Here is a 23,196-nt window from a genome sequence, read left to right on the forward strand (position 1 = left end):
AGAGAAAGACATCAAAAAGGTTAGCATGAATATTGCACACCACCATGCAGGGACTTTGTTTTGAAATATTTAAGGAGGGGGAAAGCTCTGAGAAAGCAGTCCACAAACTACTCTTTCAGAGTCTGCTTCTCTTTGAGGGGGTTCTTTCTCCCCACAGTCCCCAGGTGCTACATTATAAAGCATCTTAATTAAAAAGAAAAAGCCAAAATAAACCCAAAGAACAGCTGAGGCCAGAAAAGAAGGTCATAGTAGAGGAGAGGGTGAGTTTTCCTCTTGTGTCATCACAGTGTTAAACATTTGAGAGGATCACAATAATCAGACACACTAACCTGCTGTTGTGAGCTGATGTGTTGTAAATAAAAGTGAAAGGAATCAATGAATGCCTACGTTAAATTCCATGGCACATTTAAAATGAGTAAAATGGGAACATTTTCCACATTAGGATTATCCTCTGGGGACCACGAACAGCGATACGACAATCTGGCCGCCAGTTGTTCAGAGCTTTTGCTGTAGAACAAACAGTTAGGCAGATGGTCTCGCCAACTGAAGCACATTTCAGCTCCAGTGTCAGATATTCAAGATACTCTGACATAGACCAAAGTGCTGCCCAAAGGGGAAATAACGATCAATAACACTATGATGTCTCCACATTAACTCGCTGGCATGGAAAACAAAATCAAAGCAGCCAAATTTGCTAACATATAAAGATTGATTTGTCTGCACTGTGCACTTTTCCCTTACATACACCACAGATTTTTAGCCCTCCCTCTCTCCTGTCAGCAGTGAGGTGAAGCTTTAATCCAGCAGCAGCGGCGAGGAGGACACACCGATCTCTGCTTCAGTACTGAGGTTCGAAATCTCCACAGCAGCAGGCAGCATCAGAGCGCTGACACAAGAAAAGATTTTTAAGTGAGTGATGAGCAACAGCAGCAGCATCACGGGATAATCTGAGCAAACACCAACATGTGCTGGCACAGGTCTCCCGGTAAGTTTCCATTTTATGCTTTGAATAGACGACGGTGGTCGTACCTGTTACTTGTTACAGCCAATAGTTATAGAAATGTAAATAACAAGATGCTTTCTATGACTCCTCTGAAAAACCACAAGATTTCTTTACAGTCGTGAAAATGTGACAAAAAGAAAACAAAATGAAACCTGTGAGATTAACTTTGTCTGAAAAGTACCAGTATTTAGGAGGGTTTAAAGCATCAACAGGCGTGTTTAAAAGTGAGCCTGCAGTGAGCACCAAATCCACCCTGCACTGGTTAAGGGCAGGTGAAAACTTTTAATCATTTTTACATTTGGGTGTCATTTTATTCAGTGCACGTAAAATATTATTCAATACTGAAGATTTTGTTTTAAAAAATCTAAACTTAACTCTTGCAATCGTTAAATATGTCAGCAGGTGCTTTGGGTCAAAGTGTGATTTTATAAAATAAATTTAGGATTTATTAAAATATTGAAATAAAAAGCTTGTAAACTGACAGCTCAGAAAAATAATTTTCCATTATGTAATTTGCATCATCTGTGCATAATCTCAGCTCCCTCCCTCCCCTCTGTTCCAGATAATTCTTTGTACAATGCTTATTATCCTCTGACATCGCTTTGTTTCCCCCTTGTTATGCTTTATATAACATAGTGAGGATCGGCTGTGTGGTCATGACATTTTTCATTATGCTAAGCTCTGTGCATACTGCAAATGGGAGCAGGATTTAAAGTCAGGAAGTAATTATAGCTTTTATTGAAACTATAAATTGGTGAGTTTTTAGATGCGCTTTCCCCCACTTACATCAGAACGGTCCTAAGACCTAATGCTGCTTTTCCACCAACTATTTAGAACCACTTCCATTCACTTGTTTTAAAAAAAAAAAAAAAAAAAAAAAGCATAACAAAACACTGACATTAAACACCTGAGACAAAATCTGGAACCACTGATGACAGCGACCAATATCACCATCAAAAGTACAGTCACAAAGATGTTATAAGCATTAAATAAAGAACAGCCACTGATATCAACCTTTACATTTTTAGTTATTATAGATCAAAGTGAAGCGGATATGTTATTCTATAACCCTTAAAGGCACAGCAGTGGCAGTGCAGTTGGAGCATGTGTTTAACTGCTAATTGTACACAAATAAAATGTGCATGGGTGAGTGTATGAGAGGCAGGCCTCATTCATAATTTCTTAACTTGGATCATGTATGTGGTAAGTCTCTAGTATTTCTCCGGCATATTATTATCGTTTTAATTTTTTTTTTTTTTTTTTTTTTTTAAATTTAGTGCACACATTTTTTTCGTTTTTAGCCTCCATATTATAAACCTAGTTGAGACATAAATGGGGGCTCATCCGGGATCTTTGGGACTCTTCTGAGGGGACTGAACATCAGGGGGGTTTTTTCTAGAAGGTGCATGAAGCTGACTATGTCTTCCGTGTGAGCAAATTCAAGCATTTCAGCTCTTTGGATGTGCTGCCTCCACTAAAACATTTACTTACTTTGTTTACTTATTATTTAACGCTGTCTCGAGCCTTGGATGTCTCTTTTTGTGGAATAACTAATGGTTGCTACTTATTTTCTAAGGAGTAACTGGATTAAGAGTTTGAGAATCACTTCTCAAATCTAGTTAAAAGTGCCTTGCTTCTTAAAGGGAACAAAAGTGCTGATTGGTGGAAAAAAGGGAAATGGGTTCAAAAAAACATGCAAAAGAAGGAGCCAAAATTAACAGTAAAATGCGAAAGTTTCTGTTGTGCAACACAACTAGGATGGTGAGTTATATAAATGTTATGAATCATGACCAAATGGCTCACTCCAAGCCAGGAGAAAGCTTATTATTGATGAAGTCTTCTTATATTAGCTCTTAGTTAGGGAAAAAGCACAGAAATACCTCACCCTGACATCTCAAATTAGTCCTTTCAGTGTCTCACTGTGTTCCCATCATCCTTTTTTTCCAGCTCAGTTTTACATCGCAAGCATCAGACAGCTGCAGTAACTGAGGATGCACTTCATTCCTGCCGACTCCATCTTCTCACAATGGTAATTGCAATCTACAACATCTCCTCCACCTCAGCCAGGGTGAGCTGGCCGTCCTCCCCCACCTGCATTGACACCTTCTACAGCGTCATGTACGACCCCAACTGGAACAGCCTGTTCATGGGCTACAAGCGCAAAAGCTTCATGTATGAGGATCGTATCCCTGTCAGTCAGACCAGCACACACCTGGCCAATCTCCTCCCCCAGACTGCCTACTTCTTGTGTGTGACGTGTCAGGCTGCCAATCCGGTGCGGGAACAATGCCAAGTGTTCAGCACTCTGAGCGACAGCAGCGAAGGTCACGACAGAGCCGGCTGGGAGCTGGCCATGGCCGTCTGGCTCATCTGCTGCATCTTGCTCCTCGTCATCGCCAGCATCCTGTTGTGGAGCTGTCTTAACACCATCTGTATCCTCCCCGGCCGGGCTGCGGCCGGACACCCGGTGGTGACCAACTCAACCTGCCGAGACATGTCCACATCTGGAGCCCTCTACACTCCGAGAAGCAGCAGCCAGGACAGCATCAAACTCTCCAACATCATGCAACCGCCCCACCTCTCAGCGCAGCCTACGGGTCACATAATTACCCAAGACCACGAGTTGAGGACACTGGCTAAGCTGTCCGGCAGCGAGCCAACATGAATCAACTGGATTAAGGTCATCACAGCATTGTTCAGATTCAATTGTCACCAAGTATTTCATCCACTCACAAAATCCTATTTGTGTGTTTTTCCTCAGAGGAAACATTTCAAACATATTACTGCACCTTTTCACCACACACGCACACACACCATTTCAAATAAAAAGATTTATGCTTTTTAAGACCTAAAAAAATTACAATAGCAAAAATCAAATATCATTAATATGGCACTCATCATTTTTTTTGGCACTGAGAAAAATTTCTCTATGTAGAAAAAAATCTGTCATCTAACGCATCCCTTGCGTGTGTATAGAACAGGCTCAGACAGAAACACTTTGTACAAATGCTGTCTGTTTAATCAAAGCTTCACTATCCACCAAAACATTAAAAATAAATAAAATAATTTTACTCATAACTCTGTAGATCATTCTTTTATATTTATGTCATTTATTTATGTCCATAAATAAATCAAAAATATATTTTTTTAATTAATTTTTTAACCTCTCCTACAGTGAAATTACAAAACCCTCTCAAGCCATATTTGTTCTCCCAAAGTAAAAACAACAACTACGTTTGGACATGTCTGGGAATGATTTAGATTTATCCAAGTATTATTTACATTAATTTGATTGAATATCAAAGTATTCTGCAGTCCAATGAAAAAAGACAGAAAAGTAAGCGCCATCCCTGAAAATCCTTGATGTGTGATTTATAAAGATGATATGAAAAAGTGGATTTGAATTCTCTTGGGGGAAAACCCCAAAAAACATTAGTAGCCGAAGAGTGTTCAGCCTCTATCATAGTCAGATCCGCCCGTCTCTCTTCACGTCTGGTTTCAAGAAGCGATGGTGAGAACGGTCAGCTTGATGCTTCATAACAGGACTTCACCGACCACTGAGTGACACCACAGCGGCCATGTCCATCTTTTATATACAGTTTCTGGTCTTATTTTTAGACACAGGAACACACAGACATCAACATCATGAGTGTGAGGACTGAAACAGTCTGACAGCATCATAGCTACACTATCAGGTTAGCGCCCCCAGCGTGTTGGTCCACATAACTACACGTCAAACAGAAGAACGTGTGATCGATTCATGTGCTGCATGGAGTTTGGAGGTGGTGTTTTCACATTTAGTGAAATTAAAGGCATTAATTTCCTCTGAGGGGACGTCTGAGCATGTGCATACACACTTCCCAAAGTGATGCTTTCACCCTTGTATTCTGTGGATACAGTTTAACAGCTGAATATCTGTTTCATCCAATCAGATGATGAAAAACTAAAAGAGTCCACCCCTGTAATATGAGGAGATAAAGTGTGGGAGCTCTGCTTTCTTCAGGAGTGACAACAGAAAAGTGTGCTGACCTTTGAGCCGTACAGGTACTGAGGCTGAGCGTTGGGTGGTTTATCCCTCTGGAACTCCTGAGAGAAGGGCAGGATGGTGCGCACAAACCTGAAGGGAGAGTTGGAAACATATCTCCATTAAAATAACATCGGGACTGAAAATACGACACCCACACAGTTACTCCCTTTTCCCCAATAACCTTTGAGAAGCACAATCTGATATTTTATCTGATAAATCTATAAAAATAAAATAAATAAACAGCTGTGAACGTTTATAAGAAACTGCCTCTTAGTTTTAGCTCCAGCGACCCGGACCTCCACTCGTTCTTGGATCAACTAAAAGATGACATCTTTTATAAAATCTGCAAGTCGGGTTGTTTACTGGCACTCATTCACTTCAGTTCAGTTTTGCTGCAGGGTTTCACACCTTTTTATATCATCCCGATGAGCAAAGTGGAAACCAGAAAAATTAAGACGCACTATGAGACAAGACCGAGTCCTCGGCAGAAGATCCAGCCGAGACAATGATGTAATGGAGGTTCACTGTTCACTGTTCACCTTGGTAACCTAGTTTTCTCACTACTGGCATTGATATTTAAATTTCCATTAATTTGTTTAAGTCTCAGGTGAACATTTTGCTCTTTCTGTGACCTTCACCGTGATTTTATTCTGAAATATCACCTGTTGGTAGATCCGTTGTAGCAATAGTTGGGTAAGAAGTCGTAGTTGAGCTCCCAGAAGACGTGCAGCGTTATCCTGCCATAAGGGGCCGACACGTTGTGGTTGGCTTCACGAAACATGGCGTCGAAGCTGTCCAGAGTCAAGAACTTGCTCAGGAGCTTGTGCGCCATGCGGTTGACCTCCAGAAGGCCTTCCAGCTCCTTTAAACAAGTCACACACCAACAACATGTGTTTTATATATATATTTTTAACTCAGTCAAAGGACAAACCCCAGGACTCATCAGGTGAATTAAATTACAACTACATACCATGATGGAGGTGAGATCCTCACTCTCAAAGCGACCGATGGCCAGCTCCATAGATTTGTAAAGAGCAGCAGAAACCCTCTGAGTGATGAGTCTGTTGAGATCGATGGAGCGGCCTAGAAGCTGAAGTTCACAGCCACTTAGTTAGAGACAACATGAAGGCAGGAGTACAGAGAGCTGGAAAGCACGACAGCGTGCAGCTTATACCTGGACGTGGCGTTGCTTCAGCAGAGTCTCGTAGCGGTTAGAGGACGGCCAGGGAATGTTGGCTCCTTGGTTCTTGCAGTCAGATCTCAGCCGTTTGTCAAGCAGAAGACTGAAGGAGGATTCACATAAACACAGAGAGAAGTCAAGGTTTGTAAAAATCACACCTTTAGGCCTTCTCCTTATTTCCTGGCATGTATCTCTGGTTCATTTTAATCATGACCAGAGTTTCTAATCATGAGGTCAGTGTATGTACACAAACCTCTGTGAGCCACAAGCTCAGACTGCTCTAAACGCTCCGTGAAGGGCAGCCAATCAGAACAGAGATGGCTTCAATGGGGAGAAACTAAAATGGTTTGTTTCAGAGACATAACACAGGGGCTCCCCCGAGGTCCAGTGTAGGATAAAGGAGGATTATTCTGAACTGTGAATTATGCAAAGCAATTGTGATAGAACTGGAAGTGAGCTGAACAGACCCCGTTTTAAACTGTTCCCTGTGATCCCCACAATCCTGGAGGGTAGAGGTGCATTTGAAATTGTCCGACTATGTCCTGTTTCTTTCTGTCATATTTTACATTTGCAATATTACAAATATGCATTAAAATAAATACTAAGCACATGTGCTACAGCACCTTTATCCCCTTCATCCTCCCACAGAGTTTTTTAATACCCTCTGCTACGTTCGCACTATCACTCTAGCTAGACGACAAATAAGCTGGCTGTCGTCGAGGCCTTGACAACGTAAAAACATTGGAAAAGTGATCCGACTGCTTCTCACACTAATCATGCTACTTGATTACTACTGGAATCAACACATTAGAAAACAGACGAAGCAATCAAATCCTTTTTTATGAGACTGCATGTCTGTATATAAGGGGGAGAGGGGTCGACGTACCTTCCAGCTAGAATCTTGTAGTACCCAAATATCTGATCAGCAAGCTTGTAGACAAACTGATCAAAGCACAGGTTAACCTGAAAGAAACAAAACAAAACAAAAAAACAACATGTTTAAAAGTTTCAACATAGATGACCAATGAAATAGTCATTTCTTCTGGCTTAAGGAGAAAAATCATTTTCACAGATTTTTGTAAAGAACAGAGCCTTATCCATTTTACATGCACATTAACAAAGCTCTGCAAGCAGCTACATAATGAATAAAAATGCAGCTACTCAACAGCTCATGAAATCGACAGGAAACTGAGATTAATGAGGCGACTATAGGAGAGCCTGTAAGCAACAAACAGCAACAAAGCAAACAGGAAAGCCGTGCAGTCAGAGGCATTATGAGGGCGGTGATGCAGCCACCACATATCTGAGATCATGATCCTTTACCTCTGCCTCTATTTCATCGTAGAGGAACTGCTTCTTGAATTTGGTCAGGGCGTAGTGTGCACTGTCGTTGTACAAATCCAGAGGATATAGCACATACCTGCAGGGGATTAAAATGTTATTCTAGAACTAAACACACCCTGCAACCGTGAGAGAATTAATCTGTTCAGCAACAAGAATAAAAGCTGAGACGTGTAAAAAAAGAAGCTTCCTTTAGTTGCAGCCAAATTGCAGCAAAAAGGAAGCATTACATCAAACTGATCAGTTCGATCGTGTTCACTCGAGGTTAACCATCACCGTTCAGCGCTGCTCTTTGGAAACTTGCAGAACTGATACGCGCCACACAGAGAGCTGCTTAAATATGTACGACCTGCACAAAACACTTACTCTCCATAGTAAATAAGAGTAAAATGCAGGGTTCTTTTTTTTCCCCCAAAATTTGGAGTGAACGTTTGAAGAATTACAGCACGTATGCTTCCTGCCAGCTGATGTGCTTAATGGCTTATGTAAAACCTGCCTCGTATCAACGTAATCCTGCAGCAAAGATTTAAAGCAGACATGAAAACATTCACGGATAATCCCAATTTTTGGGATTTCATCCAGGGTCCTATTTGAAAATGGAAGATGAAAAGAAACGAGCGCTGGAGTTGACAGAACGCATCTGTCCAATCGCAGCAGCGATAATCGCAAAGAGCCAGACTGTGACTGTAAAAACATGAAGTTTAGTTACAGAAGGACAAACGCAGTCCTCTGTTTTTGCACCAACTTGCAAATTATACCATGGAGAACATCTATTTCCACTGCTGTGAGAAGAACACCAAACAATCAGCCCAACTTTCACATAGGATGAAGAACTTTAATAAGAATGGGAGGAAATGTGCCCAGCAGTTGTCAGAGTTGGTGGTAAGCAGTGGAAATAAATGTTCTTGGTTACAAAAGAAGCATATTTACTCCATCATGGAAGCCTCCTTAGTCTCCAGGATGTGATCGGTGAGGATCCAGGGCATGGACATCTCAATGGGGAACTGGATCCTGCGACCCATGGTGAGCTCCAGGAAGAACTCTCTGAACCACAGCTGGGAGAGATCACAGCACTGCTGCAAGGTCTCTGAAGGGAAGAGAGGGGAGATGGAAGAAGGTTACATCAGAGTCTCCTTCCAAAAGCCGTCAGGAGCCTCGAGCTCAGGCTGGTGATGATATTTATCGCTTGCTGAACAAAATGATTTGAGCTTTAGACTATGACTTCCTGAGTGTGTGAGTGATGTGATGTGTGTGAGTCGGTTGCACTTTTTAAACAGAGCTTCAAAGTCCTGTACTTGAAGTTATGAGTGCTCAAAAATTATTACTTTTCAAAGCAAACCCTCTAATCCTAGAAATGTTCATAGTGTGATGGCAAAATTCTGCCGAAAATAACCGAAAGTCGTGATAGGAAAATAAAATAAGAATCATCTTATTCTAAGGGAGGCAGAGATTAAACTTTCTCAGATGTGACTGATTGCATCTGCCTCTTACCGCTAAAGTTCAGAAGGTGAGTGTAAAAGAAGGACTCGCGGTGAAATCTCTCGATGTCCAGGATGGTGGGGCCCTCCAGACTGCTGCGCAGAGTCTTCTTTGTGCCACTTTTATCAGCAATGAGCGACTCCAGCATGGTCCTCACCATGTAGAGCTGCATCAACAAAGAGAATTGAGTAAAGGAAGACCTCATTAGTGCCAGCACCCTGCTGACTGTACTCACAACCATGCAAACACTAATCTCATTACAGGTGGGCAGCCGGTATGAAAGCTCTGTGTTGCTTTTAACATTTTCATCATCTCAATCATTCCATAGTGGTGTGGAAAAGTGTCTGCCCCCTTCCTGGTTTCCTAGTGTGTTGCATATTTGCATCCGAGGGTGTGGTGCTGTCAGAGTGCAATGGTTCGGCGCTTCATCGTGTTTATTTTTTTCCTCTCAAGCTAAGGAATAAAATATTGTAGCAGTTCAAATATCCCATGTAACTGCTGTATGCATCTCAAATTAAACGTGCTTTAGCATGGATAGAAACTCTGTTTCTTAGCAAGGCTTTTATTTTGAAAGAAACATGTTTGTTTTATTTAAAATACGGTACATGAGATTATCTATGGTGTCATCCTCTGACATTTCTTATTAATTCCCATGTTAATTAATAAAGAATAACTGAGGACAGGATGTGAGCGGCCAGCTATTACTGACCAGTGTATGCAAAACTGCCTCCACAGGAAGCAGAATGATATAATCCTGGAAACAAATCAAAAGCTAACTGTGCTGATGCGCTCTAGTGCGTAAACAAATAGTGCCACACACCTGCACACACCTGGAAAACAGATTAGTTCTTGGAAATGACCCCTGAGCTGATAAATCTTTCTGCAGTACAGAACATAACAGATGGTACTACTGAGTCTGACATAAAACACAGGATGCACCACACAGGATGCAAACCCAGCACCACACAGGATGAATGGGTTTAAAAAGAACCCAAGGTGAGGTGTGCGGTGTAACGGTCGATGGTGAAAGCAGAGGTGTCAGAGCCACAAACTGATTAACAGTAAACCCAGAAAATGTCTTAGTGCGATCCTGCAACACCTTTTACACAGAAGCACAATTCATTAAAAAAATAAAAAAAATAAAAATAAAAAGCAACCATCTTCTGAAGCTTTCATACTACAAATGATCAAAAACAAGTAATAGAGGATCTTTGAAAAGCAGTTTCTGCTGGTAAATCCAACATCCCCTTCCAATTCTCAGTGAGAGGTGGTGATAGCTGTGCTGATGGATGATGGGTTTCCAGGTTAGGAAAAAGTGCTGGAGGATCACCTGGAACCCCCAGTGAGTGTGCACCATTTGCTTTTGAAGTCTGTGGTGTGCATGTCTGACAGGGGATTGTTTTTTTCAATTATTATTTGAAAAAAAACTTGTGGATTGCTACAGTGCATTTATGTATTTTTGTAACTTTTTTTGGTTTTCACTTATTCATTCAAATACGCAGTGTGACACATTAGAAACATAATACAGAATTATATAGAATATACACAGAATTATTGTGGATTTTGATTAATTCGTCACCATTTTAACCACATTAAAAAGGCTCCTTACTGTAAATACCCTCTGCCAATTTTAATGTCAAACTTTCACCACCAGGGGGCAGTGCTTTACCCGTGGGTTTGTTGCCGTTTTCAGACGTAACCTTTGATACCTCGTTTTAGTCCTACTTGCATTTTCTCGAGAGGCTTTACTTTATACGGCACACCTTTTCCTGTGTTCTTAATAACTTACCTGGCTGACTTACACCACTGTGTGGTATACACTGGTACTACATGAAAATGCAGTTCAGCCAAAATGTAACTATACGTAAAACGTCTATGTAGCATCCTCATACATTAAAATGAGTTATGATAAAGAATGTCAGTGAGGTGAGACCTGCGTGCTGGATGGCCCCACGGCGCGACGAGGAACTTTAATGTCAAAGCCACCCTTTGGATCTTTTTCTCCACGGAGGGCGGGGTCGTTGTGAGGCTCCCGGCCGGTCTCCCAATCGCACACTGTCTTCCGGATGGCCTGGAGGACGCTGCAGGAAGAAGGAAATGAAATATTTTTGAATGAGACAGTTTTATTTTGTGTCTTCAGCCAAAAGGAAGGTTCAGTTTAATCTACAGCACTGAGGGGTTTACTGGAGCACCAACGAACCGAAAATGAGAATGCATATAAATGGTGCTTCATGCAAAAACTACAATATTTCTATTCACTGTGTTAACACACACACACACACACACACACACACACACACACACACACACACAACTTAATAAAAGATGAGCTAAAAATGGATAAATAAATTGACATTAAGCAGGAAATTATTTTGGCAAACAGGTTTTACTTGAGCAAGATGGCCAGATATTTAAGGCAATAGTTTGTCAATTAATTGGAGCATTTTTAATAGTTATTTTTTTGTCCATCTCAGACAACAAAGCAGCTCGCAATCAAATTACTAGTGGAGAATCCCGGTACTCTTATTTTGAAAGCTAAGTTCAGCACCAATGTGTCCCTGTGGGCTCACTCGCTGGCTGGATCGTTACTGAAGCGGTCCTCGTTATCAGTTAACCGCCTATCCAGAGAGAGCTTTGTGTCCTGTGGATGGATGATCTGCAACACAAGCTTTGTTCTGCTCTGGAGATCTCTAAGAACTGTGGGGTGGAAGTCCAGCACAGGATGGGGGACTCAGCTGATTGCACCATGTTGTTTTGCTTGCATCACAAAGGCAATTTAAACATTTTCAGGGGGAAATCAGCGCTTTTTAATAAACCATCACATCTCCCACAAACTGGATCTCAATCTGTGTGTGATCTAAATCTGACTGTGGTGCGAGTCGAACCTCTGGATGACATTTTTCTTCTTCTTGATAGCGAGGCGCAGCGGATCACGCAGAGTGACCTGAGCAAAGTCCTGCAGAGCTGAGTAGATGGTGTGACGGATGGCGTGGTTGAACACGCTCTCCATGCGTCCCATCAGCACCTGCAGTCCCTTTATCATTGCAATCACCTGTGAAAGCACAACAGTGGATCAGGGATGGGAATTCAAGTGGATCAAAAGACCAGTCTTGCCATTCCATGAAAAATCAATCAGCATCCAAGTCCTGATTCCTTCTGGCTCAAAATCTGTTTCCAATATATTCATATTTTAACACCCTGAATGCAGCTTATGTGAAAATGAGGAACAACACTGGTGTTCACGTATTCTCTATAACACCTTGGAAAGATCACATCCCCAAGAAACTTAGAAGGACGTTATGTACAGTGGGTACATAAAGAATACGCTGATTCTGGTAGGTTGCAGTGGGAATGTTTTTCCGGTCTGAATGATTTCACATAGAGTGACCATTTAAATGTGTGCACTGATGTGACAGACCTCTACAAGGGCAAACTTCTCCTCGCTGGTGTAGTTGTATCTGGTGGCCCTCTCGTACTCCTCGGCATTGTCGGGGCACTCTTTATTGGAGTACTTGTCTGTGGGATGTACCAGTTTCCAGGAATACTGCAGGAAGAGTTGGGAAGGGGGGGGGAGGGTTACCCTTTCTTTTGTACATACAAACATCTCAGCTGGAATCACTCGTCATGTGTTTTCTCCTCACCACTTCCATAACGTGAGCGCTCCACTGTGAGAGCAGCTGCATGCCCTGCAGGGCCAAGTCAAACAGCTTCCTGTACTCAGTGTCAGTCTTCTGGGCTTCCTGACGCCCCGACCCGGTCACCACCTACATCAGCACACAAACAAACGTCACTTAAGGCTCAATCCACACAATCCTGACTTTCTCACAGTACAGATTAGTGCCGAAAAAAATGAAAATCTGCAAAATCCAAAATACTAATAAAAACTGCCCTCTTTGAATTTATCTTTCCTGCCCTTATCATTCCTGTGTTTACTGTATTTCTGACCCACAAGTTAGTTAAATTCCCATCTATGTCACACTAAACAATGACCCCTGAAAATCCGCCGGGGCAAGACATCTGCTGAAAAGCCGGTTACATCACAGCTGGGAATTTAAATATACCCTGAACATAAGAAAGCTTTAAAAGCTGGAGTGTGTTTCTCTTTGGTGAGATAAAGGTCAGCGGAATACTGATCCTCTACAGCAGCTTATTATGACAATAAACCTGCACCACATTCAATCCAATACCTCATTGATGACCTTTAACCTCCAAGGGAAAGCCACACTAACCTCACTGTTGCTGTAGCGAGCGAGCTCGGAGATGAAGCGCATGTGATCGTCTCGGATCTGAAGCATCTGCTCACAGATGTTGTACTGAGGGCTGCTGGATATGGATGTGCAAGTCCACCTAAAGAGGTAAGAAAGAGGAGAGAATCAGAGCAAGGAACTATGGGATAAATGAGTGATGATAAAGAAAAGCATCTACAGCAGAAAAACACCTTCAGCTTTAGGTGCCAGCTGCTAAGATTATGCATAAAAACAACTGAGACAGATATTATGAAACCCGATAGAGAGGTGGTGCATGGATGGAGGAAAAACAATTAAATTTTGCTGCAGCATGTTTGTTTTAAAGGGGGTATCTGTGACAAGCGCGAGACCACACGCCTGCCAAAGTTCGACTCGATCACAGAGATGAAACGCTACAACGCACCGACACCACGTAAACCCTTCACACCAACTTGTGAAAAAGTCACACAGTAAGAACTTCGTGTCCGTGCTGTCTGCAGCTGTCCAAGCCTGTTCCTACAACAGAGCACATTCCCCGCCTGGGGGGACGACAACATTCAGCTGAAGCAAAATCATTAGTCTAACAGCTGCTGAGACATTTCACTGAGACTACAAGACAAGAAATCAAACTGTGGCTCACATATTTTAGACAAACTGACATCATCGTCCCTAAAAATATAGCGGACCAGGTGCCCAGACAGCATTTTTATCCCTTGTCCCATTTATCGGTAAAATGTCCAACATTTTGAATAACTCTTATTGAAGCTCGTGTCCACTTTTTCAACTAAAGTCTGCAGCTCACAAGGAGATGTGCTCATCTACGCATGTATCGCTGCTGTTACAGTTAGAGTAGCAAACGGGAGGATCAATCCCCCATAAAAATGAAGTTTATCTTCGACTTATGCATCTGAGTTAAACTACAGAACAACTAGCAGACAGTTTTGAGACACACTCTTTGATCCTGTTTAGTTTGTTGTCTAACAAACTGGAGCAAAAGTGTAAAGTTCCCAGTTGACTGCAGGTTAATGGCTGTTTGTCACTGCTGGGAAGGCACCTTAACCTCACGGTCCATTATTAGTCAGAGGTGCTAGTTTCAGTCATTATGCAAATGTGTTGTTTATAAGGTTAGAGTCAGCTGAGACTGACTTGGATCACTTAGGCCAGCTCCACACTAATACGTTTTAGTATTCTCTCCGTTTTGGCCTTTCGTCCACACCGAGATGGCGTTTTTTGGTCAAGGAAAACTGAGCTTTTTGAAAACGCTCTCCAAAGTGGATACATTTGAAAACGCAGTTTTCGCGTCGCAGTGTAGTAAACCGAGACTTTTTAAAACTGTTTCACAGTTTAAAGGGAGAAACCTGTTCTGAGCAGCATTAAACTGCTATACTTCATTCAAATTAGATCCCATCATGCCGATGGTCACAGCTGGTTGGAGAAAGAACTGATGAACAAAAAGCAAATTTAGTTTTCGACTGTCACGCTTGGAGCGGGAGGAAAGAAAAAGAAAATCATAGTTTTAACAGAGTTTGTCAGCTCTGAAAATTTAAACCATGCAGCTGTGTTCTGCTCTCACCTGGACTTGTTCTCTTCAAAGTGAGCGCTGGTCTTGATGTACCGGGACAACTCAATCTGCATGTCTCCAAACAGCGGCACCACTTGGAGTTGCTGTGAACACCAAGAACACACAAACCATTTAAAACCGTGGACAGTAACCAAAACGAGCCTATTCCTCATGATGGCAACCACAAGGTGGAAAATAGCATTTTAAACACTGATTTGATAATCACAAAGCTAGCATTACCAAAAACGTCTCATATGTGGGATTTTATTCCATGGTTTGAAGTTTTGGCATTTATTTCCTAAATACTTCAAACAGCCATAAAAAGGCATTTTATATAAAAATGTTTTAGAGTATCACTCATCATCGGTTTTTTGTTTTTCCAGTCAAGAACAGATGTGTTTGTGTTTTTTGTGAGTGCTGAACTGGTGTTAGTGTTCATGTCATATGTCCCGCCGTACCTTGAAAAACTTGTCGATCTTGCTCAGGTTTATTCTCTTCTTGGCATCCAGTTTGTAGATGTTGCTGCTGTTTCCATCCATGAGGTACAAGCCGAAGCCCATCACCTGGAGAAGAGGAGAGCTGTGGTTATCCTGTGCACAGCGCTCTGGTTTAAAATGAGCCTCCACACAGTCACTTACTTTGAGCAGCATGTGTTTCTCACTGGGAGTGAGGTACAGCTTGTTCTCGTAGTAATCGGCACACAGGTTCACGATATCCGCCAGCAGCTCTTCATATCCGTGGATCACCTCCAGCTGCTGCTGCAACGACTGGCAGAGGGTACCCAAGAGTTTAATATTAAAGAAATATATACTTGTCAAATCCTTCTCATTTGACGTTATGAATGCTGCGAAGAGTGTTTTACACTATTTAGACCAACCTGGGTGATTTTGTTGTGATTAGCCAGAAACATGGACAAATTCTGAGACTCCTGAATGGACGAAGGCTCCGACATCTTTCTGAGAAACTGAGCGGCTCTGAGCAGAGGAGAGAAACTGGACTTTAGTTTTAAAGACCAAGCACAGGCTCTCTATACGAGAGAGAGACGTGAACACATACGTCAGCTGCACTTGAAACTCCCAGTGCTACCCCTTGACATGACACGTCACTTTGTTCTTGAGTTATTGCATTCACAAATGTGACCGCCCGCCCAGTATGGAGACAATAATACCCATCAGCCTTTTAACGCTGAGGGTTAAAAAGGTCATCCTGACAACTCCTTGATGTTAGGCAGGCAAAGTGGACTGATTCATTTTCCTCAAACGTCCTAAAATGTGGCTCCAAAGCAGAGCAAGTTAAAAGGGAGACAAAAAAAATAAATGAACATGAACTTTTATCACGTTTACTATGAACACTTTGACATCATTCCGAAGCTCAATGTCTGACCGCATGTGGGAAGCTCTTATACCGATTTCTGTTTAGACAGAACCTGCAGACACGCAGACAAATGAGTCAAAGCAGAAGCAAGGAGGGTCGAATGAGCCTCTGCTCTTTATTGTACTCCATATGATTAATTCCATATATTCCAACACCGAGCTCAGGGAGGGGACAGTAAATGGTTTCCAGGTTGCTGACCGATGCTGCCATCTAGTGTCTGTGGGGCTAACCGGCCTCGTGAGTGCAGGAGAGCGAGCGTTTTGTGAGGTACCGTTTGTACGCCGAGTGGTCGTTTTTGACGCTGCACTTCATGTTCTTCAGCTCGTCCAGCACGGCAAACATGTTGATGAACTTCCCGAGGGTCAGCAGGTACGCCTCAGAGACAAAGTCCTTCCTGCGCTCGGTGTGACACAGACGGCGGACCTCGCCACAGAAACGATCGATGGCTGTGCGCTGCGGGAAAATAAAGCAGCTTTAGAGAATTTAGAGACCGCCGGTCATCATCAGTATCTGCTGATCAAAGATGTGATGATACCTGGAAGTACATGAAGTTCATCAGTTTGGTGACTTCAGGCTCCAGCACCTCAACAGTCTTCTCATAGATCTCCACTCTGTTGGGCTGCTCGTTGCATTTCACCTGAGAAGAAAGAAACAAACGCAAAGAGCAGCGTTCATCTTATGAATCAAATAAAAACATGACTTTTTTTCTGAGTGACTGACTAGATGTGCACAATGCAGTTTAATCAAAAAGCTCAACTATGAAATTGGTTAAAAAAAAAATGTTTTACTGTTCACGTTTTCATCATCCAATCAGTTTAATGTTCATGAAATAAAAAGAAATTTCACCAGAATCAACACAAAAATAAAAACAATATCATTACATCACATCTGTGATCAACCTGAGATCCACTACAAGAGACCAAAGATTGAAATAAACAAATAATGATTCAGTTTTTTTTTTTTTGTTTAAATTATCTAAAAATAAACTAAAGTCCCAGTTAGCATCAAAATTAATAATAAGCATAAATTAGGCTGCCGGGGGATTCCCATGATCCATTGAGTTTTTCTTTTTCAGTCACTATGTGTTAATAGACCTCTCTGCACCGAATCATACATGTTATCAATCTCTGGCTCTCTTCTACAGCATGTCTTTTATCCTGTCTTCCTTCTGACCGCCCCTCACTGAGCCTGGTTCTGCCGGAGGTTTCTTCCTGTTAAAAGGGAGTTTTTCCTTCCCTCTGTCACCAAAGTGCTTGCTCATACGGGTTCATATGATTGTTGGGTTTTTCTCTGTATGTATTATTGTAGGGTCTACCTTACAATATAAAGCACCTTGAGGCGACTGTTGTTGTGATTTGGGGCTGTATAAATAAAATAGAATAGAATTGAATTGAATTAAAACTTGTTTTATTAGTTTTGTGACAAACTGATATCTCAGCTTTAAGCTGCATCATCACTTATTCCTCTATTTATTGTTAAATATTTTCTCTTTTTTGTTTGTCTTTTGAAATTGTGAAAAATAATAAAACAGTGATGATGAAACAAACAAAACAAAAATAAATAAATGTAGGATGTCTGATGTCATTTTCTCTCTGCACACTGACTCACTGCCCTGAGAACAACCAAAGCAGTAACGTGCTCTGTAGTATTACCTGTGGTATTGCACGTGAGCAGCTCCTCCAGGTGTAGAGCATGACGGCGTACTCCTGCCCCTCCTCCAGCATGTCGTTCTACATGAACAAAACCAATCAGTCACATCAGCGATTAAAGAAATGATCTACGATGATTCACAACAAAGCATGCATGCAATGAAACCCGCTCTGCCTGCACGCAGAGACCCCGAACCATCGTCCCTCGCTAATGGGACACAAAGCATCGTCTGTCCCCGGGTCATTTCCTTCTGGATTTGGATCCTGTTTGTGTTTGCCTGCCAGACAAACACCAAATGGTGGGAACCTTCCCAGACCCCGTTTCCAGCAGGCCTTTGACCCCATTCTGACAGATTTATTTTTCCCAGTAAGTCAGAAGACAAAAGCAAGCGATCTGAAATCAGAGCGAGCGTGAACGATGTACTGTACCATGCTGGAGTGGATGGTGGCCTGCTCGATGTACGTGGCGATCCCGGTGACGAATGCGTTTCTGTCCTCAAAGTTGGTGTTGAAGTTGGGCTGCGATGGAAAGACGGAAACAGTACTCACACCGATAAAGATCATCTATATACTGAAACCAAATCACTTTCGATTTCTTCTCCTCTGAACTTCATGTTGAACACTTCACAGCTGGTCACAATAAGCCATCATTAGATTAGATAATTATATTTCATGGGGGGGTTTTCATCGTATTTCTGGAATCTGTGGAGCTTGCTGATACACCTTGCTGGTTCTCACAGCGCTTAAATGTACTTCACTGAGGAATCAGTGGGTTAAATGTGTCCATAATGTATGCTCATACACTGCACATGTCTGCACTTACATGTGGGTGTATGCTTATGTTTGCAGTGACTCAGCATCATTCCTATTATTGATGTTAAGAAGTGTGCTTCAAGGTTCCCTGAGTACTGACCTGGTACATGACAGAGGAGGGGAGGGGCTCGATGCATGGCTGCTGGTCGGGGAGCGGCAGCTCCTCCAGCAGGTCCACGTTGGAGAGAGCATCCTCTAAGGTCACTGCAGTCGTCATGCTGCTGAAAAGCACAAGAAAAGAAACAAATTTAGTAATTATGTTCAAAATGTAAACTTAAACTGCTGCTCATTATAACATTATAACATGATTTTAACTGAATCAGGCCAGGATATTTTCTACCTTCAAAATACTCCATGTGGTTGAGCCCAGCAATGTCTTATTTTAATATTTTTCTCATTTTGAAATAAGTTCAGTTTGATTCATTAAAGTGTACGTTTTCCCATTATTACAATGTGGGGCAAAATTTACAATCAGAGGTGATATTAACATTAAATGTCCCATATGCTTCAACACTCAACCAGCTGGTTGCGAAAACAAATTTACAAGAAAAATAAATAATATAAACTAAAAAGACATTTCTGATTCCCATCTATCTTTTTTCCATGTATCCAATTCAGGGTTGTGGGGATGCTGGAGTCTATCCCAGTTTATCAGGCCGAGTATATCCCTGGCAACGTTAGAACGACCAAAGTAAACCCTCAGAGTAAAGAACATCTTAATCTTATACAGTTTTATGTTTTTGAACAGCCAACACTTTAACTACACAGGAAATAAGTCAAACGTGCTATTGTCTGTTACAGTAAATACTTCTACTGTTTTATGCTGGTTGCACATATTGACACCCTCTGTAGCTCATCACACTGTTACCAGCCTGCATGCAGCTGGAATGACAATAGCACTAAAACAAAAAGTAACACTGAGGCTGACGTGACTTATCAGTTTCTCAAGTCACACAAACTGTTAATAAAGTGGAACGTGACACGAGTTATTATTCCGTAATTTAATTTACCCTGAGAGAAACATGAACAGGCACCGAGTGTAATGTCAGACGTTTGGCTGCAGATTACAAACGTCAGCCTTGCACTGGTGCAGGTAGAAACATCCACCAGGTCACTGGTGACCCATGTAGGGTTAGAGGTGGAGTTTGGATTCAGTCCGTTAAGAGCTAAAAGCTGTAAGACTTTATTTAAGCCTAGATTTTGTTTTACCCTCATGCTAAAAATAGGCAAATGTTCAAAGTCTAAACCAAGACAGATATTGAGAGGCCAGAGGTCAGAGGTAAACTAGACAACTAACCTACTAACCCACAGTGCATTCTCTAGAGTAGCTCTGCTAACCCAGCTTAAACTAAGACAGCAGAGATTTTATTTGCACGAGGCAGCTCAGGTGTCAGGTATAAACCTGCCGGCCGGTCTGTCAGCCTGCAGGCAGCAGAATAAGGGAGGGGTGGGGGGTTTGCTAAAGTCATACTGAGGTCCCTGAACACAGTGAAATGATGCAGCGGCAGACAGAGATGCTTGAGCTTATTCCTTAAAGAGAAGCTTCACACCATGTTTAGATTCCCCTTTATGCAACAGCCTCAGACTGTCCGGACACTTCCTGTCCAAAGCCTCAGCCAACGAGGTCACTGCTGAATCATAACCTCAGCACCGCTGAAAACAACACTTCAACACACTCTCACTGGGCTACTGGGCTATTACGTTCAACTTCAGTCACTGTCTCAGCCTACAATGATAAACGTGTCTAATGTGAAAACGAGATAATGGAGATGAAAGTCAGACCGTTTTACCACATTCAGTTTTACAATGATTCTGTCGTTCGGCCTTTCGGCACATCATTTCCTTTTTCCTCTCCACAAAAGTCCATCATCATTCTGTCTAGTTTATGCAGTTGAATCATAGTTCAAAGTTTAAGTAAATAAGATTAAATAAAGACGAGTTTATCATTTTTTAAAGTTTAATGATTCTACTATTAGTACTGACCAAAATTCATTTCCCCCCCAATCCGACAGAAGCTTTTTTATTTACCTGCTAATCTTGGCACATTTTTCCTGCCTCAGTTCAATTCAATTTTATTTATACAGCGCCAAATCATAACAACAGTCGCCTCAAGGCGCTTTATATTGTAAGGTAGACCCTACAATAACACAACAATCATATGACCCCCTATGAGCAAGCATTTGGCAACAGTGGAAAAACTCCCTTTTTATAGGAAGAAACAGCCTCACCCATCTGACCACAGGACTGTGTGCACAGGGTTTTTTTTAAATACATGATCAATGACTCTGCACTGGCTGCTCATTTCTTTAAGGATACTTTTTTATTATTTGACCGTTTGCGTTTGCTTTCTGACAAACTCTGGTTCGTCAGAGCACGTTTCCTTTTTAAAACTTTTAGAGACATATTTAGTCTCTAATTTAGTGCTTTCTGAGAAATGTTTTTGATATTTATATTTTGAGCTTATTTCTGTGTTGTTCCCAAAACCTTCAAGTGTATAGTTATATTTCATTTATTCTGCCGACGCTGCTCGAGTTTTGCGTGTCACTTTAATTAATTCTATAATTTGATTCTATAATTTGAATTAATTCTATAATTTATTTTTGAAAGATTTTAGGCTTCTTTTAATTCTGTTATTGTGTATTTAGTGTTTTTGTGATGCATCCTGATGCTGCATGTGGTCAACAGATTTAGTTTAAAAGTGGACAGATGAGCTGTATTAGGAGGTGTGTGGTATGCTCTGCTTTGCTTTGCATTCTCACTGCTGCTGACTGTCCAACGTCACTGATACCCAACAATCAAAAGACCTTTTGCAATCAGAACTGACAGCGAGTCCAACAATTCACACCAACTGACCACCAAAACAAAAGCTCAGCGGTCACAGCCTGTGCGGGATCACCGAAGGGGTCACCGAGCTCCTGATCAGCAGATGGAAACATACCATGAAAAAAAAAGAAAAAAAAAACACAACTAAATAGATTTTGAAAAGTCTGCATCAGCTTGAAAATCAGCCGATTCTTTGTGTACGGCAACTTGAGTGCGTTTATTTATACCATCCAAAAGTTTACTTTTCATACGATGAATACTTTCCAGGTTACACGCCTCAGAGCATCTGCACATGAAACTTTCAGGGCTGAAATACAAATTTAAGCTCTGTTAGAAACTGCACCCAAATTCATTTTAAACCCACTCCAAGAGTCACAATCTAAACACTAAATCTGGTTTTAGTTCCGCATGTTTTTCCCCTCTAACCACCTCCGAGTATGATGGGATGTGTTACCACCATCATCATCATCATTTCAAAAGGTAAACCTTCAAGCCTAACATCACTAATTTTTCATATTTTATTGATTTTATATGTAATGACACTCCCACCCAAAACAAATCATTTAAAATTAAAGGCTAAAGTATCATCAGGATTTATGAAATGACTGTTTGGGTGGCGATTTGGGAAATAACTGTCAGCTGGGGTGGTTCGTCTAAATCTGTAAACTGTTCTGGTGAGCTGGAGCCACGGCCCCACCCGTATGACTCATGGGATATTTGGTGAACATTTAATCATGGCTTCAGTGTTGTCACCCACACTGAAGAGCAATAGAAGCTCATTAATCTTAATACTTCAGATATACAAATGATAAAACAACTGTGTCAGAGGTATCATCTCGTTTGGTGTCATTTATTGGATTTGATTTTTGAAGTCTAAAGAAATGAGATATATTCACAATTTAACAATTTATTCAATTAAAAGGCCTCAGCAGCATGTGGAAGAACCATACAGAATCATAAAAGCCGTGCACCTCTTCCTCATGCTGGTTACTAACTTGGTCACAAACTGCTGTGTAATGCATACTATGTTCAAACCAGCATTTGGCCAAGTCACCCATTGAGACTGTGTCGGTCACGGAATAAGCTGTTTGTTAAATGATTCATTGTTTTCGATATGTCCCGTTTTTGTCTTCAAGCATCCATACCAATAAACGACACCAAACACGAGTCGATAGCAGAATGAGCTGTTTAGCATTGGCACAGCCCACTTACTCAACTCTGCTGCTCAACCCACAAATGCATTTTCTAACCACATATTCTTAGTTTTTGTGCATCATTCATTCATCATCAAATGCACACCAAAGACCTGGATGGTGGAACACAAGCTAAGGCATGCACTACATAAAGATATCTATAGAACATGTGCAGCTGCTCTTCTGATGCTCAGACACAAATAGTTGCTTGGCACTGTTTAGACTTCCTCACATTAATGAGATTGCATAAAAAGTTTCGCAACAGAACAAATACTGGTTTTGAGAAAACAAAAAAATTGTCTCTTTGAAAGCATTTCACTTCCAGCTCCACTTTTTAAAAAATGTTTAACTATACAGTAGCTTTGCATAATTCACAGATCCAAAAGAAATCCTCTTTTATCTCATACCGAGCCTTAGTGAGTGAAACAAGCTGTTTGAGCTCCCTTTCCTTCCCAGAACCGGACCACCGCTAGTCTGGTTTTGGTGAGTTTGGAATCCCCGTCTTTAAACTAGCTTTACTGTGATTG

At 41.5% G+C, this 23,196-nt stretch overlaps 2 protein-coding genes across 3 annotated transcripts in view; one reads left to right on the forward strand and one right to left on the reverse strand.

The window, feature by feature from the left end:
* fndc9 (fibronectin type III domain containing 9) lies at positions 1-5,026 on the forward strand. The gene is made up of 2 exons (XM_005478671.4): positions 1-985; positions 2,951-5,026. Exon 2 carries the CDS (start codon positions 3,030-3,032, stop codon positions 3,666-3,668), a length of 639 nt encoding a protein of 212 aa, XP_005478728.1. The 5' UTR covers positions 1-985; positions 2,951-3,029; the 3' UTR covers positions 3,669-5,026.
* Positions 1-23,196, reverse strand: part of cyfip1 (cytoplasmic FMR1 interacting protein 1) — a 39,675-nt gene that overhangs the window by 8,172 nt on the left and 8,307 nt on the right. The window contains exons 2-23 of one of the 2 annotated variants that reach the window (XM_005478672.4): positions 18,754-18,874; positions 18,270-18,359; positions 17,844-17,921; positions 16,727-16,828; positions 16,463-16,644; positions 15,695-15,791; positions 15,456-15,584; positions 15,276-15,380; positions 14,830-14,921; positions 13,260-13,377; positions 12,672-12,794; positions 12,449-12,574; positions 11,916-12,082; positions 10,964-11,111; positions 9,043-9,196; positions 8,482-8,638; positions 7,534-7,630; positions 7,097-7,173; positions 6,205-6,313; positions 6,001-6,120; positions 5,693-5,892; positions 5,033-5,120 (exon numbers count right to left, since the gene is read on the reverse strand). In XM_005478672.4, coding sequence (XP_005478729.1) covers positions 5,033-5,120; positions 5,693-5,892; positions 6,001-6,120; positions 6,205-6,313; positions 7,097-7,173; positions 7,534-7,630; positions 8,482-8,638; positions 9,043-9,196; positions 10,964-11,111; positions 11,916-12,082; positions 12,449-12,574; positions 12,672-12,794; positions 13,260-13,377; positions 14,830-14,921; positions 15,276-15,380; positions 15,456-15,584; positions 15,695-15,791; positions 16,463-16,644; positions 16,727-16,828; positions 17,844-17,921; positions 18,270-18,359; positions 18,754-18,870 — 2,676 coding nt within the window. In that variant the 5' untranslated portion in view covers positions 18,871-18,874. The remainder of the gene's footprint in view (positions 1-5,032; positions 5,121-5,692; positions 5,893-6,000; positions 6,121-6,204; positions 6,314-7,096; positions 7,174-7,533; positions 7,631-8,481; positions 8,639-9,042; positions 9,197-10,963; positions 11,112-11,915; positions 12,083-12,448; positions 12,575-12,671; positions 12,795-13,259; positions 13,378-14,829; positions 14,922-15,275; positions 15,381-15,455; positions 15,585-15,694; positions 15,792-16,462; positions 16,645-16,726; positions 16,829-17,843; positions 17,922-18,269; positions 18,360-18,753; positions 18,875-23,196) is intronic. The other variant, XM_003451321.5, reaches the window with a different exon arrangement.

The sequence above is a fragment of the Oreochromis niloticus genome, linkage group LG23, assembly GCF_001858045.2.
Source record: "Oreochromis niloticus isolate F11D_XX linkage group LG23, O_niloticus_UMD_NMBU, whole genome shotgun sequence".
Taxonomy (NCBI): Eukaryota; Metazoa; Chordata; class Actinopteri; order Cichliformes; family Cichlidae; genus Oreochromis; species Oreochromis niloticus.

Excerpts from the sequence above, each read along its gene's own strand:
- fndc9 (XM_005478671.4), top strand. The coding sequence starts at position 3,030 with ATGGTAATTGCAATCTACAACATCTCCTCCACCTCAGCCAGGGTGAGC.